The sequence below is a fragment of the Rhinichthys klamathensis genome, unplaced genomic scaffold, assembly GCF_029890125.1.
Source record: "Rhinichthys klamathensis goyatoka isolate OS25496 unplaced genomic scaffold, OSU_Roscu_1.1 h1tg000082l_1, whole genome shotgun sequence".
NCBI lineage: Eukaryota > Metazoa > Chordata > Actinopteri > Cypriniformes > Leuciscidae > Rhinichthys > Rhinichthys klamathensis.
In genome coordinates, this window is record NW_026606624.1 from 1,045,010 (window position 1) to 1,069,972 (window position 24,963).

General features: G+C 38.8%; 4 protein-coding genes across 5 annotated transcripts in view; 2 read left to right on the top strand and 2 right to left on the bottom strand.

Annotated features, from left to right (window-relative positions):
* Nucleotides 1-8,997, top strand: part of igsf21a (immunoglobin superfamily, member 21a) — a 302,035-nt gene extending 293,038 nt beyond the window's left edge. For both annotated transcript variants that reach the window (XM_056251381.1, XM_056251382.1), the window contains exons 8-10: nt 1,178-1,370; nt 3,203-3,241; nt 7,661-8,997. In XM_056251381.1, coding sequence (XP_056107356.1) covers nt 1,178-1,370; nt 3,203-3,241; nt 7,661-7,737 — 309 coding nt within the window. In that variant the 3' untranslated portion in view covers nt 7,738-8,997. The remainder of the gene's footprint in view (nt 1-1,177; nt 1,371-3,202; nt 3,242-7,660) is intronic.
* Nucleotides 8,998-10,562: 1,565 nt separating this feature from the next.
* On the top strand, nt 10,563-14,363 carry klhdc7a (kelch domain containing 7A). Its single transcript, XM_056251377.1, has one exon. It carries the CDS (start codon nt 11,641-11,643, stop codon nt 13,909-13,911), a length of 2,271 nt encoding a protein of 756 aa, XP_056107352.1. The 5' UTR covers nt 10,563-11,640; the 3' UTR covers nt 13,912-14,363.
* Nucleotides 14,364-15,633: 1,270 nt separating this feature from the next.
* On the bottom strand, nt 15,634-21,234 carry cfap107 (cilia and flagella associated protein 107). Its single transcript, XM_056251388.1, has 4 exons — nt 20,910-21,234; nt 18,220-18,330; nt 17,593-17,767; nt 15,634-16,460 (listed from the first exon to the last, which is right to left on the bottom strand). Exons 1-4 carry the CDS (start codon nt 21,018-21,020, stop codon nt 16,204-16,206), a joined length of 654 nt encoding a protein of 217 aa, XP_056107363.1. The 5' UTR covers nt 21,021-21,234; the 3' UTR covers nt 15,634-16,203.
* A 488-nt stretch (nt 21,235-21,722) lies between these two features.
* On the bottom strand, nt 21,723-23,798 carry aadacl4 (arylacetamide deacetylase-like 4). Its single transcript, XM_056251383.1, has 4 exons — nt 23,590-23,798; nt 22,943-23,168; nt 22,798-22,861; nt 21,723-22,696 (listed from the first exon to the last, which is right to left on the bottom strand). Exons 1-4 carry the CDS (start codon nt 23,764-23,766, stop codon nt 21,913-21,915), a joined length of 1,251 nt encoding a protein of 416 aa, XP_056107358.1. The 5' UTR covers nt 23,767-23,798; the 3' UTR covers nt 21,723-21,912.
* Nucleotides 23,799-24,963: the final 1,165 nt, after the last annotated feature.

Below are 24,963 nucleotides of genomic sequence, written 5' to 3' on the forward strand. Positions count from 1 at the left end.
TCATGGTGTGAATGTGGAAGTCCAGTGACACACAGCCAAGCCACACTCTCCAATGAGCCATTATCAGAGGTCACCCAGTGAAGCCACATGATTTTGTGAAGTTAGATGGATTGTGCCAGCCAGTCACCTATCACACCTAGGACATGGGTAGATTGGTTTGATCAGCAGAGGAAAGATGGGTCTAAAACGAATCAGGATGTAGCCCTTGCTCAGGCACTGAGATTTTCTACCTTGTTTCTGGGTTTCATCACACCTGTCCTTTTGTGTAGAATCAAACGATCTTATAGTGAGCTTTCACAAGTATTAAAATGCAAGGACTTGTTCAAAATAGACATGAAAGAATTTAGTATCGTGTGAGTGGGCTTCCAGGCATACTGTAGTTGCAGACAATGCTATACACCATGGACCTCTGTAAAGGAGTGTATAAGAATATTTTATATTCTTTTGCCTCTTGTGGACTACCTGTTTGATGTGGTATTTTTTTCATTGCCCCGCTAAAAACCATCAAAACCCTAACATTCCTCTTCCTGGATAAGTCTATAACAAGAAATGTCTAAATTGTTGATGTGTTGGTAACTTGGTACAATATTTATATATCTTATTTTTGTCCTTTCTTCCAAACTGAAAAAGGTATTGATTATTGATTGTTTAAGTAAAAAAAATAGGTGTTTTTCGAAATGGGTTTAAATTATTCATAATTTAACAAGTTCCTTAATGTCTTAACATACTTTTTTAAAATGCACTGTATTTCTAAGGGATGCACTGATATTAATATTCAGGTGATACCAATAAGCTGATAATTATTTAAAATAATTTATATTCTATATTATTTTAACTAAATAAATAAAAAATAAAACATTTTAAAAAAATCTATTTAAAATTCTAGAAGTGAATTTATGCATCACAGTATTATAATTTACAGTATTAAAAAATGGTTATTCATTTTTATATATGTCTGTTAAAAAAACTAACTGTAGTTAGATGACAGCAAATGTAAAAATAGGAGAAGGCATGGACAATTAAAAAAATTCTCTAATATTGGGCCGAGAACTGATTCAGTACCAATTTATTGTGCATCCCTTTCTGTATCTTGGGGTTGAACTGATTATTTTTCTCTTCATCTTTTTTCCTTAATGTACACATTCTTGTGTACTAAACACACATACACTACTTCCAGAATGAGGTGTTTCCTGAGCCTCTGTTCACCTGGACTCGGGTGGGCGGCAGACTCCTGGACGGCAGTGCCGAGAAAGATGGGAAGGAACTGGTGTTGGAACGAGTGCCTGCAGAACTCAATGGCTCCATGTACCGCTGCACGGCCCAGAATCCATTGGGCTCCACTGACACACACACACGCCTCATTGTTTTTGGTGAGTCGCTCCAGCAGTAACTCCTTTTTCTATCCTAAATACACTAAATAAAGGTCCTTGTTAGTTTTTGTTTTTGTCTATATTTTGTCTATGTAATATTAAAAGTCTATATATATGTCATATTCATTAATTTTAGTAAAATTCACTCTAATTCTAGTCAATGAAAATAACATATTTGTTCACTAGAAAGTGCTAAATGAAACCGAATATTACATATAAAGAGTAATCGAAACTAAGCTGGAAAAGTGGCTTATACCAAAAATGTGTGACGTAAGATAGATGACTACATTTACACATGACCGTTTGTACCTCTGAAATTTTTGGGTCACAGATGTCTTTCCTTAAGAGATATTGTCTTTTGTTAGCACAAATATCAAATTGTCAACATCTTGTTAAAAGAAAAATTGGCTCTTTTGTGTGATAATTTCATTCCCCTGTGGTTTTGTCTAGCCATCCTTTGCTGCTGAAACAGATGCTGTGCCCACTAAGTCTTGGCTTTTGTTTTCATTGATGTTAGAAAGAAATTGTTTGCTGACACTTTGTGTGTGTGTGTGTGTGTGCGTGTGCCCGCGCTTTGTCGCCCCTGGACTAATTTCCCCCCTGAGTTTTCGAGGCTGTCAGGGTTTATGAGAGATCTGCCTATAGCGTGAGCGCAGATCTAATCAAAGATGTGCTTTGGAAGATAAAGGACAGTCGGTGCTCCTCTGGATAATCTGAATGACACCCAAGGCTGAGGACAACAAGCTGCATACAGTATGGTTCATCATCAGCCGTGAACATACTATTGCACTTGTGATCAATTGAATCAGTTGTTTATAGCAGATTCAACCACATGCGAAAACTCTTTTTTTCTCACTCCTCAAAATAATGCACAATCGTGTATGACACATGCACAACCTTTGCTAAACTAAAAGGGATAGGGCACTGAAAATTGAACATTTTCTCATTATTCACCCACCCTTGTCTCATTCCAAACTCCACATTTTGAAGAATTCGTCACTTTGCCATGCGATTACAACGAATGGTGACTGGAGCTTTCAAACTTCAAAAAGGATGGAAAAGAAAAATAAATATATCATAAAAATGTTCCATTAAGTGCATCATGTTCCATTTTAGATGAGCATGTGCTGTGCAATTCTTTGCATTGAGACACATCTACAAATCATTGGGCTGAGCACAGGAGGCCATTTGGTGGAAAGTGGTTCTTTGGAGAGGACGTCACCTGGGGAATGGTTCACGTGGAAGAGCATTAATGTCTATGTAACACCCAAGTGTGCCCTGCGTCATCCACCTCGTTCAAATTGCCCTTGTCCTTTTGAGTCTGAACACGGGTGGCAGAGAGTGGAGAATGGTGATTAGAGCCTTTGAACTGGGCTACTATTGACCTGTTTCAATAGCCATTCATTAAAGCCCATCAGCTGTATTAAAGAACAAAGATTAGCATTTAGGATAAAGGATGCTTGTTAATAGATTTTTGCTGCTATGGTATCAGTCGAGGTGACGGTTGAGGATTCTTGGAAAAGATTTTGATGGGTTTTTTTTCTGTTCTTTTTTTTTTAAGTTTGTTCTCTGTGCATTCACAGAGAACTCAAAGTTCAAAAGGTTCCAGTCTTTGGTGGATTTTACATTGAAGTCAGCCAAGAATAGGGGTGAACTTATGAACTTTGGCTGCTGATTGCTCTTTGGTGGTATTCTAGTCTTGTCTGTGAGATTTGTGGTTTTTATCCTTCATTAGACCACAAACCTATGATGGTTATTTTTTGTATTATCTAATAATAGACTATTTCTCTCTCCCTCTCACCAACTCCCCCTCCTCTTCCTCTGTTCTGCAGAAAACCCAAGTATGATGAAAAACACACAGAATCCAAACAGTAAGTATTTGAAGGCCTCTATTATATTCATTGGCTGTGTGAGGCTTTTGCTGCCTCTTGTTTCCTCTAGTTTGAGAAGACTCTTTGATTAATTAAAAATTACAAAAGAGCAGCAGTGTTTTCTTCCTGAGTGCTGAACTAAAGTTTAAAAAATATATATACAGATAATATGCAGCGAGATGCAGCAAGGTCAGAATACTGCATGCCACAATGCATTGCACTAAACTTGATCTTTCATTTTGAACCAAAAGCAATATCTCCTTGGCCTTTTCACCCCAAAAAAATTTTTTTACACAAAATTGGATAACATTTTCCAAATAATTATTTATTTCTAAAATTATTAACTAGACATCAATTCTTGAATTAAATAAGCAACACTGTAAGGTCATGTGCAGTGTTATTTTAGTATTTATATACTATTAAGTATTTATTAATTTTGTTATGTGCTTTTGTCATTTTATTACTTTTTTATATTTCTATTTAGCTTATATTTTTCAGCTTTATTCCACATTTATTTCAATTAACAAGAACTATATTTAATCATTTTAGTTTTAGTTAACAATAACAACACTGGTCATGTGACAAGTCATATACTATTTTTTGGTCATATACTATTTTTTTTTATATATATATATATATATATATATATCTTCTTTTTTTTTTATTACGTATAGAGGTTCCAGGGAGTTTTCTTCCTATGGGTGGTGTAATTTCAAAATTAATAAACAATAATGAAGCAAGGCAAGGTCAATATACAGCATCCCATTATGTCGTGTTCGACATGATCTTCAGTGAATGGAATGAAAAGTTATTTCAACCTCAGAGATTGTCTTGACTGATTAATTGATAGGACTGCCAAAAGGTAAACTTGAATTAAATTTGGAATAATCTGCCAAATAATCAAATTTATTTTGTAACATAACTAGAGACCACTTGTTGTGTTCAACATGGGTCATGTGACGACTGTATTGCATACTATTTTTTTTAAACGTGATTTAACTAGACACCATTGACTGAATTACACATCATATAGAGTATAGCCTACTTTGTCTAAGTGCTTGATGTTTCATAAACAGCGTTTCTTCCTACGCATGGTATAATTGCGAAATTGCTAAACTGTGGTTTGATAAATTACAGTTATACAGCAAGTAAAAGTATAGACTTTTATCTATAATCATACTGAGAATAGGAGAATACAAGAGATCCAATAACCAGTTATTTTGTAGATTGAAAAGGTGCTGTAGAACACTGCTATTCAGATACTATCCAGGGAAAGGGAAATGGCGTAATGGTACAGTAATGGTTATTTACTTTTTAATTATTTCCCTGTCTGAGATTTTCTAAAGCTGCATACTGTGCTTTTATTGTCTCTGGTCTCTCTCCGTCCTGTCCTCCTCTCAAGAGCCCATGTGTCTTGCGAAGGCTTGCTGCTTTCATCATTTAGAATCTAGAAGTGAGCCATCACTTACCAATGCACCAGCGCGTCCACAGCAAATATAAATCAGTGATGGATTGCAGTTGTTTTATACATTCAGTGCTGGCTCATTTACAGTTTCTTAGAGACTCATATGTAAAGATGAAGAACTGTCAGGCAGAGGGGTGGAAATGAGGCCTCTGCCCTTTTTTTACCACTTATGTTTTTCTCTTATTCTTTTTTTCATTCTCTCTTTTGCCTCACCCGAAACCCTTCACCGCACCCCTTTCCTCTGCTCCGCCGCATCTACGGATGTAAATTTGAATATGCAAATGCGGCAGGGCAGGTGTGTGAGAGCAAGGACAGAATCAGGTCAACGTGAGCGCTGATCTTGAGTCGAGCCTCAGATGCCCCTCGTATGCAAGTCAAATGGCTTGTAGAACAAGGCCTCGGGAGGTCGCCATGTCTGACGTGTGTCTGAATCTCAAACACCCTCTCGACTCACAAAAGAACACCCTAAAGACTAGTGCTCACAAATGGCCAGAAGTCTGGAATTCTACTGCTGTATCATTAGTTTAAATAAATAAATAAAATGCTGGGTATTTTCAGAATGCTAAACTACCATACATACATATTTTAATACTTTACACGGTATGTTAATTTCTGTATGCATGGAGTTGGCAGATGGCCTAATGCATTTGCCAAAATATGCAGTAGCCTATACTGTACATCTCGAGCACGGAGCACAAAACCGTGGATCTAATGATCTATTAAGCATTATAAGTAATATCTTAAACATGAATTAAATGCATTACAAAATGATTCCCATCATTTGTAGAGAAGATATACGTGGGTTCTTTTTAAACGTGACAGGTTGTTGAATTTCAAAGAGATGATGCATTTAAAAGTAAACCGTCCAGCAGACAGATAAGCAATACTTATTTATTGGTTAAAACACTCCATAACACAAATAATATTTCATATGAATCAGACTTAATAGTTTTTGATTGTTACTTACAGCTTCCAAAATAAATGCAAAGTTTGCAAGGTTTTTATTTGCATCATCCACTCACAAACCCCCTGTAAGCAGCAGTGATGCTGAGATTCGTATTGTTCACTGATGGTCATTTGGGCTCATATTTGGTTTTATACATGGTATTATGTTCTATATTTGTGTAAGTAGCTCCAGTGTGGAGTACTATAGAAGTATAGTGGGTCTTTCGTTTCTTGCAGCGCACAGCGCCGCGTCCAATGTAGACGGTATCACTGATCACTGATGCGTTCTATTTGCTTCTGACGCGCCGCACTGCATGCATTAGAGATGGTGTTATAGCTCAGGATCTGTGAATAATCATAATTTGTGTTTAATCCTGTGTTTATCCTGATTCACTGATCCTGATGGAAATATAAAGAAGCATTAAACTCCAACAATCTTTTGTAAAGTTTTAACCATGCAAACAGTACTTCAGATCAATTCGAAGTGCCCGTAGAATGCAGAGACTAATCTGTTCCCGCCCCGAGTTCAAAGCAAAACATAATTGGTTGTAGTGAGAAAATGCTACGATTAGTCAGCGCAATGTGGCTGTTCTCTGATTGGCTTGAGTAGATAGTGGGTGGAGTCCATCTATTTGTGGATTTGTCTGAACATCAAGAAATGTTTCGAAATCCACAAATGCATGCGGTGATCTACAAATGCACAGAAAGCGATTCACAAATTAATGCCAGGCAGAGTTGTGTTCGTTACATAACAGCACATTTGTGAAAATGTCTTTTATTGACAAATCTCATTTTATTTATCTGTAAATTTAATTAATTTGAACCACACTTATTTGTGGTTCTTAATCTATATTTGGAATACAGGAACGATTCTACCCCCATACTTGTAGGTGACATGTAGTTTAAAACATGACGTATAGTTAGTAGAATGTCTAAAGAGGACTATCGAAATAAAGTGTTAATCTGTTTACAGTATACTGTGCTGCGGTATGCTAGTATTCCTTTCTGAACATAACCACTGAGTTTTAACCATAAAAGAAAACAATTATTCATATTGTGGATATGAAGTGGTACTTATGTTATATTAATTGTAGCACTAACACCAATATAAGCCATAAATGTAGAAGTAATGTTAATTACCACTTGTTTTGTCAATGAAAATGAGAGAGATGGTAATAAAATTACTTTAGCTCTGAAGAAATATTGCTCATAATACTTATGTCAGCCATCATCATTTTGTGCTTATTGAACATTGTGTAGTATGCATGAAAGTTCTGGCCCCACTGATCCACCACCACTCTACAGCTTGTTCAAACCTTTTAGAGTGCATTAGACAATTACAGCGAAGTACCCTACCTGAGAAAACTAGCTAGCTCATACAGCTTTCATACAGCCCACTGTACCTCAGCTAGAGGGGTCTCTCACGCAGAAAGTGAGGAACTTTGCTTCCTCCTTTATAAGATCCTTTACATTTGGGATAGATCACCCAAAAATGAAAAGTCTGCCATTATTTACTCACCCTCGCCTCCAAAAGAATCACTATAGAAGTTGTCCATTTGACTTTGCAGGTGTTGATCAATCAATAACATCAAATGTTATGACATCCAATGTGTTGCATATTTAATTTGAGATCTGCATAATGATTTGTATGAATTATTCAATTTGAAATTGAATAATGAATAAATGTTAGTCTGTTTTTTCTTACTCTAATCTATAGCACTCAAATCATATCCACTATTTTTTTTTATCTTTCTTTTGTCCTTTTTGAACTAGATGAGCATAATAACTTCTCAAAACTCTCTCTTGTGTTACACACACACACACACAAAACATCATAAAGTTTTAAAATGACATGTGGGTTAGTAAATAATGACAGGTACATTTTGTTTGTGGGTGAACTATCCCATTAAGGCTGTGTGTTTGTTTCAAACCAAGTATTTAGACCAAGGTTAGATGATCGCCTTCCTGCCAAATACTAATTACTTTTATTTATTTATTTTTTCTTTCAGATGGAGCTCCTGGTTTGCACAAGTTTGGACTGATATGCCTACCACTTATTCTCACAGTGACTGTTGAATTGACGTGAATATCCATGATTCAGACGCACACAAACACGCCTCCTCTCCAGTCAGGCACACACACACACTCATGCACACACTTCACACACAGGCACACAAGCCTTCTCCAGACCATGACTGCTTTCATCTGTGGGATGAACCTGAACCCCCCAACAGGGGGCGCACCATCCTATTTTTGTGAACACAAAAAAAGATCCAAATGGAGATGATGATAATATCGCTGATTAAAAAATAAGATGAAATGAAAATAACATGCTGAATATGAGAAAAAACACCACCTCACCGTCTACCCCTTTCCACACAGAAAGTTTTTTTTTCTCCTTAAACTTGCCTGTCAATCAACAGAGACCAGTCGTTTGGAAAAGCAAAAAGGCATTTGGGGTTTGAACAAATATCGAGCTGAACAAAAATCTCATGCGTGTGGAGAAAAGACATTAAGGAATTGTGGGTTGCTGACAAAGCTGTCACTTCAATTCCAACTAGCCGTTCTTGAGTTGTCTCCATAGAATTACTGCACACTGACACAAACAGGACTCGAACACACCCCCTTTTTAAGGACCATATTTTACGCCATTTGTGTTTTTTGGTCACAATATTTTTCCGTTTTGTTTTCTTGAATGCTCGCGGCTGGAATGTAACAAAAAAAGAGACAATACAAAACGTCCTGTGACATTTTATTGCAAAGAAATGGAAGATCCTCTTTTTAAGTGTATTTTGTGTACATCCCTGTAAATAATGAAAAGTATATTACAGAGCAGAAAAAAATACAAATAATAATTAATACGGGTTTGGGAGAAAGATGCAAGGGGGTATAGCAGGTAATGGCTTTATTGCGTGCATCTGGTTATCCCCAACCGAAATCCAACCCAGGCTTTTAGAAAAACTGTGAAATCAGTGGCCTTTCTATGATCTGATTTCATGCGTTCAGTATCTATGACATCCGTGTGACTGTTTTCAACCGCAGAGGAAAGGCGACAGCTTTTCTCTGGGGTTGTTGGTGCATGTGACGTTCAAAGAGGATTTCCCTCCTCATCTGTTTGTCGCCTACCTGTCCTTAAGTTTTTTGTCGCATATTCAGTGACCTGCATCGTGTACAGTCCTTCTCTCTAATCTAACAGTTACTGCTAGGATCATGTTAGCCACCATTATGGCCCCTCCATCCCCCAAAGGAAGCTCAAGTGAAGCCAAGTGTAAACAGGGTTGTTGCATTTGTTTCATATCACCTGTATTAAAAATGGAGATGATCAATTAAAATGACTGGAGTGTGATTGTCCGTTTGTCTTTTTTTGAGTCAAAACTATGTGGTGATATAATGAAATAATAATCATCATTAAAAGTTATCTGACCAATTTGACTCTGCTTTTATGAATTGTGAAAAGCTCAATTACTGTGTTTCTCTGTTATATCAGGTTCAGCTTTAGTGACAGAGGAGGGACGTCTCCCAGAATCATGTTTGTCTAAGGGCCTTTCAGCAGGTGCATTGTGGAAGACAGGACCTATATATCACAAAAGCACAACGATAAACCACAACACGTTTATATTAACCTACATACAGTATCTAATGAATTTGTTTGCCCACATTTTAAATTTATGTATAATTTAAAAAGAAAAATGATTTACATTTGGGAGAAAAAAAATACAAAAAAAGAAAATAGTATATTCTCTAGTAGTCTCAGACTGTTGGATCTCACTGTATGTGATTCACAATGGATGATGGAACGACTGGGTGTAACCCATATGCATGTTCTTACCCTTCATTTGATTAGCATATATTTTTGCCTAGTGATTCTTCATATTCTTTTATTTATCCTTTTTTAACACACCTGACAACTTGCAAACTCTCTCTCTCTCTCTCTCTCTCTCTCTCTCTCTCTCTCTCTCTCTCTCTCTCTCTCTCTCTCTCTCTCTCTCTCTCTCTCTCTCTCTCATATGTTGTATATAACATGCAATGGTCTTGATTGCCTTTATAAACCAAAAACTTTTTCCCCAAAATTTTTTGTAGGTATACAGCAATGCTTCATGACATGGAAATATTGCTGCCATTTCTGCCAATTCATATTTCAGCTATGAATGCGGCTCAGCCCTTGATGTTCTTGTTTAGGTTTGTCCTCTACCACCCTGGATGTCCTCGTGCAAAGTAATCGCTTTCCTTTTTTACATTCACATTAATTGCAATTCAAGCTTTTCTGGACACACCATGTATGAAAGGATTAGGTCTAAAGGCTAGGTGAGACAGGTGGTTTTATGGGCTTAATAAAATCAGGAAGATGGGCCTATAATAATAACATTTATATTGATTTTGTCAGGTTTTGTCTGTAAGACAAACTTTAAAATGTTTCACTCATGAACATTTGAAATGAATATTATATATTCAGCTGCTTCTGAAAGTTTTGATCTTCAGGAATTTCTGTAACTTTTTTTTTTTTATTAAAAGAAAATTAATAATGAATATGTCAGTTACAGTAATGAAAGTTTACAAACTGGATTTTAATCTCTCTCTTTTTTTTCTTTTCTTTTTTTTTGCCTGAAGACTCATTATCATGCTGTTAAAAATTGGAAGGCAATAGTAGTGATTTACTTTGTTTGGGTTGCTTGAGAAAATTAAGTCACCTGGAATCCATTATGGATGTCATGGCATAGTCTATTATATCTTCTGTAATTCATATGTTTAGGTTGCAATATTTGTGCTATAACAAGCCAGGAAGTAATCTCCCTTGAGTACAAATTAATTTGGCGCAGACTATCAACAACAAGGCTAAAGTATATCTGGATTAGTTTGGTCTGACATTAACTTGACACTCACAATGAGTTTCAGTCTATTATTTATTTCACAATTCTTTTCCACAGCATGTTGCCAAATCTATTGCGTCTGCGGATCCAAAACTCTTCACTTGACACATGATAGAAGGGGCAGAGGGGTAGTGGACCTTTGTGACTTTTCTGTCAATTATTCAGGAGTAAGCTTGCTGGTTCATGTTTCCTTAGTGCAGCTACAAGACAGCTATCACATAGCAAAACAAAGTCTGTGTCTCACAAGAACAGCATTCAGCATTCTAGCAAAGTGTTTATGGCTATTCTGATCATTTTCTCTGATGGCAAGTCAACCATATTACAGTTGTTGGCATTACAGGTTATGATATCTTACATTTTACATAGTGTTTTTTTTCTAAGAGTATGCAAATAATGCCTTTGGCGAATGCAAAGCTACCTCACATCTCTCAAAGCCTTGCTAATCAGCAACACTGTTGTCATGTGTTCATGGAAAAGAACTTTGATCCTCAGCATTTACTGTGCAAACACCAGCATCCTGGTCATATAGTCTTATGATTGTAATTTGTGTAGTATATCAGCCAACTCCACCTCTTAAGTAAATTACATTGACCATTCTCACTGATTATGTTTGCAATAGCCAGGGTATGGTATCTATTTTCATAGTTATATAGACATATCACCCATTAAAACAAGATATTCTGGTATTAACACAGTCATCACTCCATTTGCAATGTAATTTGCATGTCTTTTGTTTTGGTGGGTTGTACTTTTTTTCTGCACTGGAAAAAATAAAAATGATAACAGTTTGAAAGTTTGTATTGCATATAGGCAATAGAATAGTTCTTGGAGCAAAGTAGGGGGTTAGATAAACCTCCAAAACCTTGGTCTGATGATGTGTTTTCATAGCGATCACCTGCACCAGGTGGAATGATACTGGTCCCCGCCCTTAGAGAACACAGGATGCAAATGCTCTTGTTGTACATATCAGGTTTTTAGTCACCCTGAGGGAGGAGAGAAGCTGACAGTGTGCTTCTGCTTGCAGATACTAAACTACAACCTAAACTGGCTGGGATACGCTTGGGAAGAGGCTTCAAATAAAATTCAATGTCCAGCGGACCACCATAGATTTCACTACAGAGATGCAAATTGCAGAATTGCTCGGAGTGCACTTTGACATGCAGCTCCTGGGCAAACTGACTCTGTCTGTGGCCACCATGCTAATTGTTTCCTTAATTTTTAGATTCTACAATTCCAGGGCACGAAACAGACGTCAGGGAAGTGAAAGAATTCAACAAAAGGGTGCGCAAGCTACCCGAGGAAGCTACAGCGCCTGCAATACTGGGCAAGAACCACAGAGTGAATCGGCAAAGGTGTCTGACAGGGAAAATCATTTTCAACCATCTCCAGAGAAAACCTTGCAAGAAACCCTTAAAGATGTTGCATTGGAAAGGGCTCACCCTGAAATCATACACAATTGGGCAAAGGAGGAACCTTCAGGTACAAGCAACACAACTGAGGCTATAATTGAGGCAAAGAATGTCAAACCGAGGTTAACTTTACAACTTCCTGATCGAAACGAAAAAGGTCCTGAAAGTCCAAGTGGTCGGCGATCCCCGTGCCTGGTCAAGAAGCTGGAAGCTGGTACGGGTGTTGGCAGGGAGTTGAGGCAGGACCTTGATCACCAGGGTATGTTCTCGAGTTTTCAGTCAAAAGCAGAAATCAAAGTAGAGAATGCTGACCTTATCTTGGATGGGCAAGGGACTTGTAGAACAGGCATCCATGGAAAGATATATGAGTACTACATAGAGTCCTCTTCTCATTTCATCTCAGATTTAAGCCGCACCCGGTCTGTCAGTCCAGTCTATTGTCAAAATGAAACCAGCACTTTGTTTAAATCACAATCATTGGACTCCCCCAATTTCAAGGACCGTTCCCGATCACCAAGTCCACAACCTTCTAGATTCATAATGAGAGATCTTGAAATTACTCCACGTTTTACTAACGAGCCAACCTCAACTTTCAAACCGGAGACTGTGAGGTACCGCAGGCAAGTAGTCATCCGCCAAGACAGCTATCTTACTGCTGCCGTTGACTCAGAGCTTCCAATCCCCTTACCCACAAAGAGGGCTTTAACACCTCGCAGCTGTTCTCCAGCACAACCCAGTGACATCCCTTCAAGCCTGTTAGACTCTGATATAGCAAACCTGGATGCGCCAGAGGAACCACAAGTCGAAACTGTCGCCGGAGCAAAATTCTTACACTTTCCAGAGAACATGGGGAATGCAGAACTCGAGAGTCTAGCAGGAAAGCTTGATTTAGGCAACTGCTTGGAGACTTTAACACTTGCTAAAAAACACGGTCACATTGCCCTTCAGCAAGCTGCTCTCCGTGTCATGTCTGATAATTACCTCCAGGTCCTCAGAGACCCAGGCCTCTTTGGCAGGCTGAAAGCAGGGGAGCGTGATCACATCCAAACACAACGCATGAGAGGAAGGAAGTGGTTAGTGGTTGCAGATATGGAGTCCCCGGACTGGAGTAAATGTCTGTCACAGTCTACAGATTTAGAGTCTGAATCAGTTAAGACATCCAGCGGTATGTATTACTACGATGATTATAAGGACGCATGGCATCTTCATTCCCACATTCCCCAGGAGGTGTTATCTAAAGGTTGTGCCATGTGCACCATGGATAATTATCTGTTTATCGCTGTGGGTTTCCAAGGCCTGGGCCGTGAAGCGACCCCTTCAAAGAAAGTGTACTGTTACAATCCAATGACTTCAATTTGGAGTGAAATAAGCCCCATGAATGAGGCAAGGCCTCACTGCAAACTCGTGGCTCTGCAGGGCCAACTTTATGCCATTGGAGGGGAATGCCTATCAACAGTTGAGCGATACGACCCCAGGACAAACCGATGGACCTTTGTTGCACCCCTTCCTAATGAGACGTTTGCCGTAGCTCACCGGGCCACAGCTTGCAATGATGAACTGTTTGTTGCAGGGGGCACATTGAGGTACACCCTCTTGCGCTACAATCCCAAAACCAACACATGGCGAGAGAGCATGATTGTGGGTAGTAGGGACAAGACCGCAGAAATTGTGGCTGTGAGAAACTTCTTGTACCGTTTCGACGTCAGTCCTCTGGGCATCAGTGTGTATCGTTTCCACGCGGTGGCCCGACTGTGGTACGAATGCTCCTCGATACGTCTCCCCCATTGCACTGCCTTTCAATGTGTGACTATGGACAACATTATCTACTGCGTGAGCCGTCAATTTACCTTGAGGTTTCTTGCAGATGAGGTATCTCCTAGCTTTGTTGCACAGGATTTGAAAGTGCTATCTCCGGCTAAAGGCATTTTGTTTCCAATCATCCTTGTGCTGCCCGACAGGACCACTCAACAAACTCGTGTTTAAATAAGGTCAGACCTTTCGAGTCGGAAGTTGTCTGGTAAGAGCAAACACTCAGGATCATATTATGCACATGTTAGAGGAATGTACTTATTAGTGGCAATTGAGATGAAATATCAAGGCTATTACATTGAATTATTGTTCAGCTAGAATTACACAGCACTTACTGATAAATAAATCTGCTGTCGCAGTAAAGGCTATTTGTTTGTTTTGGGCCTCATGTCTAAATCAACCTTTAAATCCTGGAAATGTCCTGTGCAAGTGCTTAAAATGTTTCAGTAAATATACCGCTTTTGAAACACTGTGGCTAATTTTAAACAATCAATACTGTGTGTAGAATAAAGCCGAACTGCAAATGCGGAGATGGCATCATAAACAACATGAATGGCTGCCATTACTACAATTTATGTAAGCTGGATAATTATATGCATAGCTTTTTCTTTTTCTTTCTATTTTCTTTTTTGACATATTCACAGTTGTTTTCTCTGCATTTCACACGGATATGCAATGGTTAATCTTACATGATACCAGCATATTTTTTTAGATAAGATGTAATGCAAATTATTGGTTGTATTACATTTAGTTTTACTGTATTTTTTCATGACATTTCCACAATTCTTGTAGTCACGAGAATGGGATCTATGGTTCTTTGCAAATCACAGAAACACTTTGGACAGTCCAGAGGAAAAGCTTATCTTTTTTTGTGCGTATACCACTAAACATTATAGGGAGAACTAATGACTTAATGGTGAAGGAAAGAAGAACCTAATGCTTTGCCTCTTCAAGCACATTTCTGTATCTTCTGAAGAACTAGGAATAAAATGATTTCATCTAAAATAAGTATTGGTTCTTGTGTTAGACTTCAATAAGTAATGAGTTCTGACAAAATGTGCAGCAGGAGGTGTTTGTGTGACCAGGATCTTAATTAAATTTAAATGCAATTATGCTGTCAAAAACAAAGCAATCACATATTCAGTTTATGTTAATGAGGGTATACAATACAATCACCGTGACAATCGAGTATGCATATGTGATCAAAGAAGGTGGCATGCAGAGGAGAGTGTGCTGTGATGCAATTCCCTGTGATGTATCCTTGCTCTCTATGTGTAACTCTAGCACCATCATGTGGGGGAGATTTCAAGGTCTGATGGAATCTCAACAGAACTAATATGCCACAAAAAAAGTCAGTGACAAACACAAAAAGACACATAGTTGGAACGTTCCAAAGGCTAGCAGAAGAACACAGTGGGATAAAACCTACACAGCAGGAGAAGTGTGAACACAGATGGTTGGACGTCAAATATAGCATCCGATTCCGTGTAATTAAACACTTTGATTCAACATAATTAAACACTTAATGAGATAGGAGTTATGAAAGTCCCCTTAGAGTGTCGATAAATGACTCGACTATCTAAACTAGCGCTGTGGTCCAAATGAACTGTTGATTCTGCGTGCACATGATAATGGAGCAGGTCGTGTACTGTGAAAAAACATTTTTGCAGTGTTTTTGTTAACATGACAAAAGCTGTTTTTCTCTCACGTGCACAGTGAATTGTGCTAGTGTGCATAAAAATAGACCTGCAAATACACACCAACAGAGAAAGTAAGCAGAGAAAGAACAGTCTATCAAGTTTGAGACCATGTAAACTCAGATGTTCTTTCTTCCACAGAGGCACAAGATGCTATTTAGATCAATCTCAAATCATGCTGGAAAACAGGATCATCAGGTCTTACACTAACTTGCTGCTGTCATTCAAATATACAAATGGGACAAAGCAAATACTAAGACACTTGGAAATTCATGTTAATGTTTCTGTTCAGCTTTTCACTTTAATTGACATGCAGAAAATATAATGTAATATAAAACTAATGCATTAAATGGGGAAGTCATGGCCTAATGGTTAGAAAGTCTGGTAACCCGAAGGTTGTGGGTTCGATTCTCAATAGTTGCAGGGAATGACTGAGGTGCCCTTGAGCAAGGCACCTAACCCCCCATCGCTCCCCGGGTGCCACAGCAAATTGGTAAAATGCAAAGGATAAATTCCTAGTATACCATACTTGGCCTTCAGATGTCACTTTCACTTAAATTCTAAACGTATTTGAATTGTAACGTTTGGACCACATTGCAGTATTGTATCTCTTTTATTTGTCTTGGTTCAAAAACACCAAAATGCTCCTATTAATTCTGTTTTTAAGAGTCACTGATCAATAAAATAAGGTAGTCTAAGCCCTCTCCTGGTTGAGTCCAGTCTGTGTGGAACTGGAGGGCTGAAGATGGTGAGAGACAAAGGGTAAGGGTCACAGCAGGCGGGCTGGATTACTGGAGACCTGCCTGCAGGGTCTGTGTTTCAGTGCCAGGTCCCTGTTGCTGTGGTTGGCAGGGTGTTGACTGCTGGAGAGCCGCTTGGGCATGCTGACGTGGCGAGAATGACAGAAGGTGCTGATGGGGTGCAGAGGGTATGAAGCCTTATACACGCTTAGTGTGGGCACAACTGCCCGCTGTTGTTGCATGTGAGCCCGCCAAGATTCCGCCAAGCCAAACTTAGTTGGAGGGCCTGTGTGTAAGAAACAGAGGGAGGCAGAAATAAAATAAAAAACATGTCGTTTCAGTGCCACTAGCGTCACCAAGTAGAAATGACTCAATAAAAGAGCAATGTTGAAGGGTTATTATCAATAACTTAAACTACCGATTTTTTTAATTACAAATTACACTGAACAATTCATTTGTAAATCTGACTGATCTAATTGCAGCTGTTCTTGAGTCAACAACTCACTGATTCAATAATCCAGTCAAAATGAGCCAAGAACCGGGATATCAGATCATACAACTGATGGCGCGAAATGTAAGTTATTTAGTATTGATTGTTGTAAATGAACTCAAATTTAAATCATGACTGCACATTTGTGCAGTTGAATTATAACTTAAATTGATATTTTAGTATATTGAAGTTTAATGTTTTAATATTGTATCATAAGTTTTGGTAATAAAAAAAAAGTTTGATTATTTGCAATCAATAGCCTACGTAGGCCAATTACATGTCTGCATTAATCTTTCTTATTAGTGCAGACTACTGACTAGTGCTGGCTAGAATACATTAAAACACGGTTCATTGATCAGTACTTGGTTTTAATACTTAAGTACATTCTAAAGCAAGTACTTTTGTACTTTTACTCAAGTAAAACTGAAAATGAGTACTTGTATTTTTACTGAAGTAATATTTCATTAGGGTATCTGTACTTTTACTCAAGTAGCCTACTTGATTTCTGTTCTTCATCCCCCACTAGGCCTACTTAAAAAAACAGGAAATCACTTCAAGCTCGAAAGTCTCATTAGTAGAAATAGCTATCGCTACAAATCTCCTTATAAGAAATTAAGTCATACAGGTTTGAAACAACATGAGACGAGAGTAAGTAAATGATGACTGAATTTTTATTTTTTATTTAAACTATTGATTTAAATCACCCATTGAAAGATATCAGACATAATTTTCTCATGCACATTTGACACTGTTATTTTCTCTCTGTGCTCAAAAAAAAAAAAAAAAAAGACATTGGACTAATAATAAAAGCCAGCGTATTAAAATAACTGATATTCACAATGGTTTACAGAGATGGTCTCCAACATTAATTCAAAACGCTGGCCGAACTGCATTAAACCCCATCTGGAGTGAAAGGAATGCTTAATACCTTGGACTGGATGGTCTGACCTCTCCGGGACCCAGGCCAGTTTGTCAGAATGCCAGGAGCGCAGTGTGGGCAGAGAGGAGGAGGCCTGCCGCCCGTACGACTCATCATAGAGTGACACCAGGTAGTGGGAGGAGGGGACGTCATGATGAGAAAGTAACAGCCTTGTGGGAACACCCTAAAGCATGGATTAAACCCATGGACACGGTTTATAAGACCCAGTGAAGGACAGGACGAATCATTTACAACGTACATCTAACTACAATGGTTAAAATATGTATAGCATGTTTAATATTTAGTCATATTCAAAGTGAAATTTGCATTAGCATGCAAAGAAGTGTCTCACTCCACCACTATTGTTTTTGCAACTTAGTTTAAAAGTGAAATCATTCTTTATGGTTATGTAATCTCTTCAAGTGACTTCATTATCAAAATTATTATTCAGAATCACAATTATTATTCAGGGTTTTACAGTGATAGTTCAGAGCTCCAATATGCAGTGGACTGATATTTTGGAGTTCCACATCTATGTATGCCTGCCGTCTGTCATCAAAACCGAACATGATTTACCCACTGGTGTGTTTGTGATGTTTGGTAAATGATGCATGAACTGATGGATTTGTCCCAAACCTCAGATCTGTGAAGAGCCTTTCGCCGCATGGCAACATCGGGCCTGTGCAACATGTGGGGCGTGTAGTCCAGCCTGTTGGTGCTGTTTGCTGTCTTGCACTCTCGAGCGAACTGTCTCACACACACACACACATACACACTGAAACACTCAGTAAACAAATCCCACGCTCAGCAGAGCTCACGGCCCCTTATTGATCGCAGATGTGCTCTCTCAGGTCTGTTCCTGACTAGGGGACTGCAGCACGACTTTCATCAATCCCATTTGTCTGCTTCCAGTCTGTGCTGACCAAGCTGATCAGCGGCGCTAATCACTTTTGCATAGATCTGAGCACTGTCTGAGGAACTGCATCCCTTTCAAGGTTTAAACATTGCAGTCTGACAAGTGCTTAAGTAGTGTGTTAACTACTCGAAACGCGAGTGATTAGAAATTGTCTCTAAATAATCAACAGTATATGTTATAAATATGTTTTATGTAATATTAAAATAAATCGACAACTTTTAATTAAAGAAAGAATGTTGGATTTGAATTGCCTAACTAAATTATTGGTTTCAATTTCAAACCAACTATGTTATTTTTTTAACTCGGTCAACAGTTTTCATGAGATCCTCACTAAGGGTACGTTTACACGACAACGATGTACTAAACGATGTACTTTTCACTTTCAAACCGATCCCCGTTCACACCATAGACAGTATAAGAAATGGACAGAGCCATCTCATTGGAACTCAGTTGAGACAGTTGAAGCCCATTTTTAGCGATTTTTAAAGAAACTTCCGTTCCTGACGCGCAGACTCAAACCGACTCAAACTAAGCTTGATGACGTGAGCAACCTGTCTGACAGACGTTAATCTTCTAGTAGCTGTGCGTGAAAATTGCCAACGTTAATCTTGCAGAGACGGTGAACTTGAGCAAAGAGTTCTTTGGCGTGAGTGAGCAGGAGTAAGTATTCCGTTGCTTTTATGGACTCATTATCTATGGGCTTCTCCCTTGACGGGACGTCCCCCCGATTGCCTGCGAGCTTCTCCTCCTGTCTGTACGGTAATTTCTGTACAGCGCGACCGAGAGTCGAGTGGTTATGACGCAATCATTAGCCTATTTTTACAATAACTGTTTCTACGGGGCCATAATGTAACATAGAAGGTAATGGAGCTCTGTATACATTGTCGTGTTTCTTTAGAAATAAATAATGGACAAATGGAGTCTTTAAACGTCTCAGATGTAAAGTTATTCGCTGTCAAAGTGACGCCAAAATGAATGGGAGTCAATGGAAATGCTAACGCAAGTGAAGTTCTGCTACAAGATGGCAGCACCCGGCCGGCTTCAACTTCCGGTCGATGGATTACCCCCTTGGTTCACACGGATCCATGAAAACGACTAAAGACGCATATGGAAGGCCAATAGGACCAAAACGTGTGAAACTATGGAACGCGATCGGGGCCAATAGTCTTTAAACGAAACGCGTGAAATTTGACCGCATCAACACGCACTGTTTGTTGTTCGCGTTAACGCGGCAAAAAGCACAGTAGCCAATGAAATTGCTATATTTGAGACTATATTTGCATATGTGACGCGCTGGTACGTATGTCTCTCATTGGTATATACGTATACAAACATCAGAAGTCATGTTTATTAATGAAGGATGTCGTAATGGTATACTGGTCTCCACGTATGCAAACATTAGACGTTGTAATTGTTCACGAGGGATAATGCATTGGTACGTAGTGTGTGATGTCAGCCTTATGTGATGATTTGTCATGCCCTTTTCAGTTGTCTTACGGTCTTTTTAGGTTCATCTAGCGGCAATAATGACACTTGTGCTGTGTCTAACGCGGACAAACAGTGCGTGTTGACGCGGTCAAATTAAACACGTGATTACGCCTGCGTTTTGGCCAGTAGACTGAACATGTAATACGCATGAGTATGTTTTTGTTCAAATTCATGTTTTTGTATTTTACACTGAGGTGAGATATTTTTTTAAAAACTTGAATCTTGGATCCTATTTTTAAAAGTTTGTGTTTTCAGGCCCCCAAAACACCATTGTCGTGTAAATGAACGACCAAAACACATAAAAAGTTTCCCTTTTTGGTCAAAGGCGGTGTTGTGTAAATGGCCCCTAAATCATTTACATTGCAAATATTTGATGATGTACTGTAGTCTCTCAATAGGAAGTTATGTTCGATATTTGCAGCTCTTTGGGTTTTTAAAGTGACTCTTGGTAAGATATCATTGCAGACTTTTAAAGTCACCAGTGTTTAGAGCATTAGATCACAGCAATTAACAAAAGATCCACACAATATTCATGATGGACAAAATCAAGTAACTTACTGCCGTACACAATTTCTCATTCACAAAGCTGTTTTTCTCAGAAACAAGTCACAATATGGAAGAAAATATTATCGCAACTTCCGTTTAATGTCGACTTTAAAATAGTTGGGCCTTTGGTCAAGAACCCCTAAACAATGTTCCTGGATCAGATATACTGTCCGTCAGGCATTTTGAATTTTAATTTGCATGTGCCTTGGTGTATCGAGATGAAACTTAATTCAAATAACTAAATTCAGAATAGCATAATAGTTAGACTATAAATTATGGCAGAAATAGTAAAAGTAATGCATACTAGTGCATAAAGATATTGGGCATCAGTTAAGAATACCCACACAACACAATAATGTTATAAAAATATACCTACTTGTAATTTCTCCTCCACCCAATTACCAATGAGTACTTTGTTGCTATACTTCTGCTCTATTCTCCAACCAGGCTGGCTCCACTTGTCATGAGAGTTTTCCATTTTTTGCATGCCTTAGTTACTTCAAATGAAACACTACCTCACACTCTGCAAACCTCCAACCTGGTTAGATGGTCAGTTATGATGCAGGCTTCCTTCATGACATCGTCAAAGCAGGTGACATTCTAGAGTTCCGTTGCCATGGACACAGCAAACACTACTGCTGCCACTATGGGAGCAGCTGCTGCAAAAGAAGTTTCATCAGATTCCTTTAAACACACCACGCAAATGCTGACTAACACTCTGATTGATGATAATTAGCTTCACTTGTAGCACCAAATGAGACTGCAGTCTCATACAAATGAGGCTGTACAAGGGACATGCGATGTGGGAGGAATGTTAAGTGTGTCACATACTGAAATATCATTCATGATTCAATGGACAAATTGAGCATTGTTTGTACATAACAAAAGCAGTTTAACACTTACGTCAATCAAAAACATTGCAAATCAAATACAAAATTCTTTGATAAATCTAATGTGACTGCTTTTTCTTACTAGGTTTAGTCACAGAATATTGCTGGATGACAATGAATCTTTCAAGGAGAAAATTGGTATAGAGTGCAACACTTTATCAGCGGCCATTGTTAAGTATTTTTCCTATTCATTGTTCCCATAGGGATTTTAAAAAAAAACGAATGAAACAAACCAACCAGCTATGAGATGAATCACATAACAAACTTTGATATGAAGAAAAAAGTATACAAGACAAAGGTAAGATTGTGTAATTAATGGATTTAATGATGAAAAGAAGAGAACTACAATCAAATGAACCAGACTGTTCAATTCCAGAACCTGACTGGTGAGTTCTATTGTTAAAGTGTATTTTTGCTCATTCATTTATCATGATATTTTTTTAACAGGCCATATTATAAATCATTCTGACAAATCTTTTGACATCCCAGTCAGAGAGTCTTTACATATCTTACAATGCTGTCCATACCCCTTTGAGAGGATTCAAATGTCAACCAGCCTTGGTTGAAGAAGCCGATGATCCCATGGAAGCCGTCAGATAGATGCTCCCACTTGACATCCACTCCTACATCCTTCAGTCGCTTCTGGAACAGAATGCCATCGTCTCTCAGCACATCAAACTCACAGGTCAGGACGAAGGTGGGCGGATTGAGGCGAAGAACATCGTCCTCGGCTAGTAAAGGGGAGATCTCTGGATCTAGGCCCTGTTTGACGATGTGATAGACGTCAGCATCGTGGCTTGCGATAACTGGCGGACTTATAGCTCCCTTTCTAAACTGTGGTGGAAGATTATCTGGATCCAGCCATTTCTTATAGTGACGTTTTAGCTCGGCAGGAACATGCTTGCCTTCCAGAATCTGCTGGCTCACAGGAGTATTCCCGTTGAGGTACTGCAGGAAAAAGAACACCGTTCGGCCTCTGAACAATATGGGCACTGAGTGGTTCTGCTGGTATGAGGGCAGGTGGAAATCAGCCATCTGCAGAGCCGGGTAGATGAGAACCTGGGCACAGGGAGATGGCAGATGACCATCCTGTGTTTTCGACAGCCTCTGGCAGAGAGCGGCTGCCAGGTTCCCACCAGCACTGTCCCCACCAACTGCCACCCTGCGTGGGTCCACCCCGAAATCGGTTGCCGCTATTGACAGGAAGTGGCGAGTCACGACCTCACAGTCGTCCAAGTGGGCAGGGTACCTGTGCTCGGGGGCCAGACGGTAACTAAATATGGGAAACAGAGAAGAAAAAAACGACAGAATAAGATTATGAAATTCAACCAGACAGAATTTATAAATAAAACTGAGTATGTCAAGTCAGCTAACCCAACAGACACAACTGTGGTGTCACTCTCCAATGATATATACTGACACACTTCATCGTAATCATCTGTGGAAGGACAAACTATTAAAACATCAGTACTTAAAACATCATCACTTTTACTGTCTATGCATGCAAATAGAGTTTTACCAATACAGCCAAACATCCATCCGCCACCATGAAAGTAAACCAGGCCCCTTTTTTTCTCTCCCGAGGCAGCTGTAGGCTCATACACCCTCACTGGAACTCCACTGAAGGTCAAGTCCTTAATACGAAGCCCTTGGGGCACTGGCCCTTTTCTGGCCATGATAAAAAATCTGCACCATCGTGTAAAATTCATCTGATGACACAGCCCCAATCGCTCCAGAATTTGGCCCTGCAAAAGAGAATTGTTGACAATAATTGGCCAATTCATAATATCCACGTCATTAAATGAGCCACTTAGGGGGTAAAGAAGTCAACTTGGCCTTTTGAATGAGGTAAACATGTTCTGAGATAAGCAGAATGGCTCTATTTTGCCCTTGAGAGAATATCAAGTTTGTGATTACAGAAAAACATCATATTGAACTTGCTTTGCCCAGTTTTAATACATCAGACATTACTGAAGAGTTATTAAATAACTGAGATGGACTTTGTATTGAGCACTTTAATATGACTAAAAAAGGCTTTGAGCTAAAATATTCAGAATAAAAACCAGAATCAGAGTATATCCTACATAACATACAATCGTATTTAGAAGGAATTAAGAATTTAACAAGAAATGGGTCAATACGATTAGATTTGTCAGCGAATGCAACACAACACTTTATCCCAACATACACACAATGAATCGCATGTAGTTTCCCAGAATTAGCAACTCCAGGAGGAATATTTGAATTTCTCAGCTCAAAGTATACTAGGACAACTACCAACAAACAAAAAGCAGCAAAAAGAGCTGTAAACACAATGATCAGAATTGCAGTTGCAGTGAACATGGCTGTTTGAATATGCTGCAAACAAATCAATAAATGTTCAAAATGCATGTTCCCTCCCACTTTTATTGCAGATATAAAGTGAAGGAGAGCCAAGGTTGCCAAGTCTACAGGTTTCACACGAACTGGGATGGGTCAAGTGTTGATTTTTTTCCAGAAGTTTGAGACAGTTTTGCACAAATTAGATTTGTATGGACTTTTTGTGGCAGGATAAAGGTGGTTATGATTATAATACAGTGAGATTGCAAAAATAGTGTTTAGTGACAAAGCATTATCCCAACAGTTCCAACTGATAACACATTAGCTAATTAGTAATATCAGAAAAACGAACGAGAAAATATGCTGGCTGATTGTTTACATAGAGATAATTGATGGTGGCGTGGATTTAGAGAAGACAAAACACTGCATATTCACCAATTGGAAATTAACTTAGTTAATTTAATCCTATTACTATGCAAATAAACATTAATGATAAAAACTATTTTCCTTGACAGGCAATGTACTATGGCTCCCACTGAGAATAAATTTGATTTATTTAGTGAACTTTCACTATTGATCTGTAGATGGCAGTGACACTCTAACTGAAAAGAAAAAGCCATTGTGTTGAGCATCGTTATATTTCCACAACAAAATGTGGAAGATTAAATAAAGCCTCATAATCAAATAAAAACAGAGGATAATAGTTTTACAGTATTCTGCGATACAGTAAATCAAATCAGCATCTGTGATTTTGGCCTGTGTTTGATCAACAGATCCAGAAATGGACCAATTTAAGTGGAACATGCTTTTTCCCCCCATCAGACAACCATTAAGCCTTCTCTGAGAGTTGCTGGGCCATTACTAAGAGGCACATCATAGCACAAAGCAGTCTTTGTGAGGGTGCATTTCAACCAGTCCGGTCTGAGCAGCCCTCTATTCAGCTTTTAAGCAGTAGAAGCAGAGGCCAGGCCAAAAATCACAGTCTGGAATCTCCACAACGGCTCCTGGGTTTACTGCGTGAATTTAAGAGCCGTTTACAAAGGTCTCGATGTTCTGGAGGTGCACTGGTCTGCAGGAATCCTTCCAGTTTAAGCACTGTGGACTGAAACCAGCAACAGGAGACCCAAGTGTAACAACATTTAGGGCAAACAGTACCAAACACCTGTTCACATACACACACCACACTGAAAAAGTTGTGGACTTTGCAACCCTAGGGGTTTG

Coding starts and splice junctions, on each gene's coding strand:
- aadacl4 (XM_056251383.1), bottom strand. CDS start 23,766: ATGTTCACTGCAACTGCAATTCTGATCATTGTGTTTACAGCTCTTTTT. Junction 23,169..23,589: donor ATGTTGGGATAAAGTGTTGT/GTTGCATTCGCT, acceptor TCTCTTTTGCAG/GGCCAAATTCTGGAGCGATT. Junction 22,697..22,797: donor ACCACAGTTGTGTCTGTTGG/GTTAGCTGACTT, acceptor TCCCATATTTAG/TTACCGTCTGGCCCCCGAGC.
- cfap107 (XM_056251388.1), bottom strand. CDS start 21,020: ATGCAAAAAATGGAAAACTCTCATGACAAGTGGAGCCAGCCTGGTTGG. Junction 18,331..20,909: donor GGGTGGAGGAGAAATTACAA/GTAGGTATATTT, acceptor TGTGTGAGACAG/TTCGCTCGAGAGTGCAAGAC. Junction 17,768..18,219: donor AGGCTCTTCACAGATCTGAG/GTTTGGGACAAA, acceptor TCCATGCTTTAG/GGTGTTCCCACAAGGCTGTT.
- klhdc7a (XM_056251377.1), top strand. CDS start 11,641: ATGCAAATTGCAGAATTGCTCGGAGTGCACTTTGACATGCAGCTCCTG.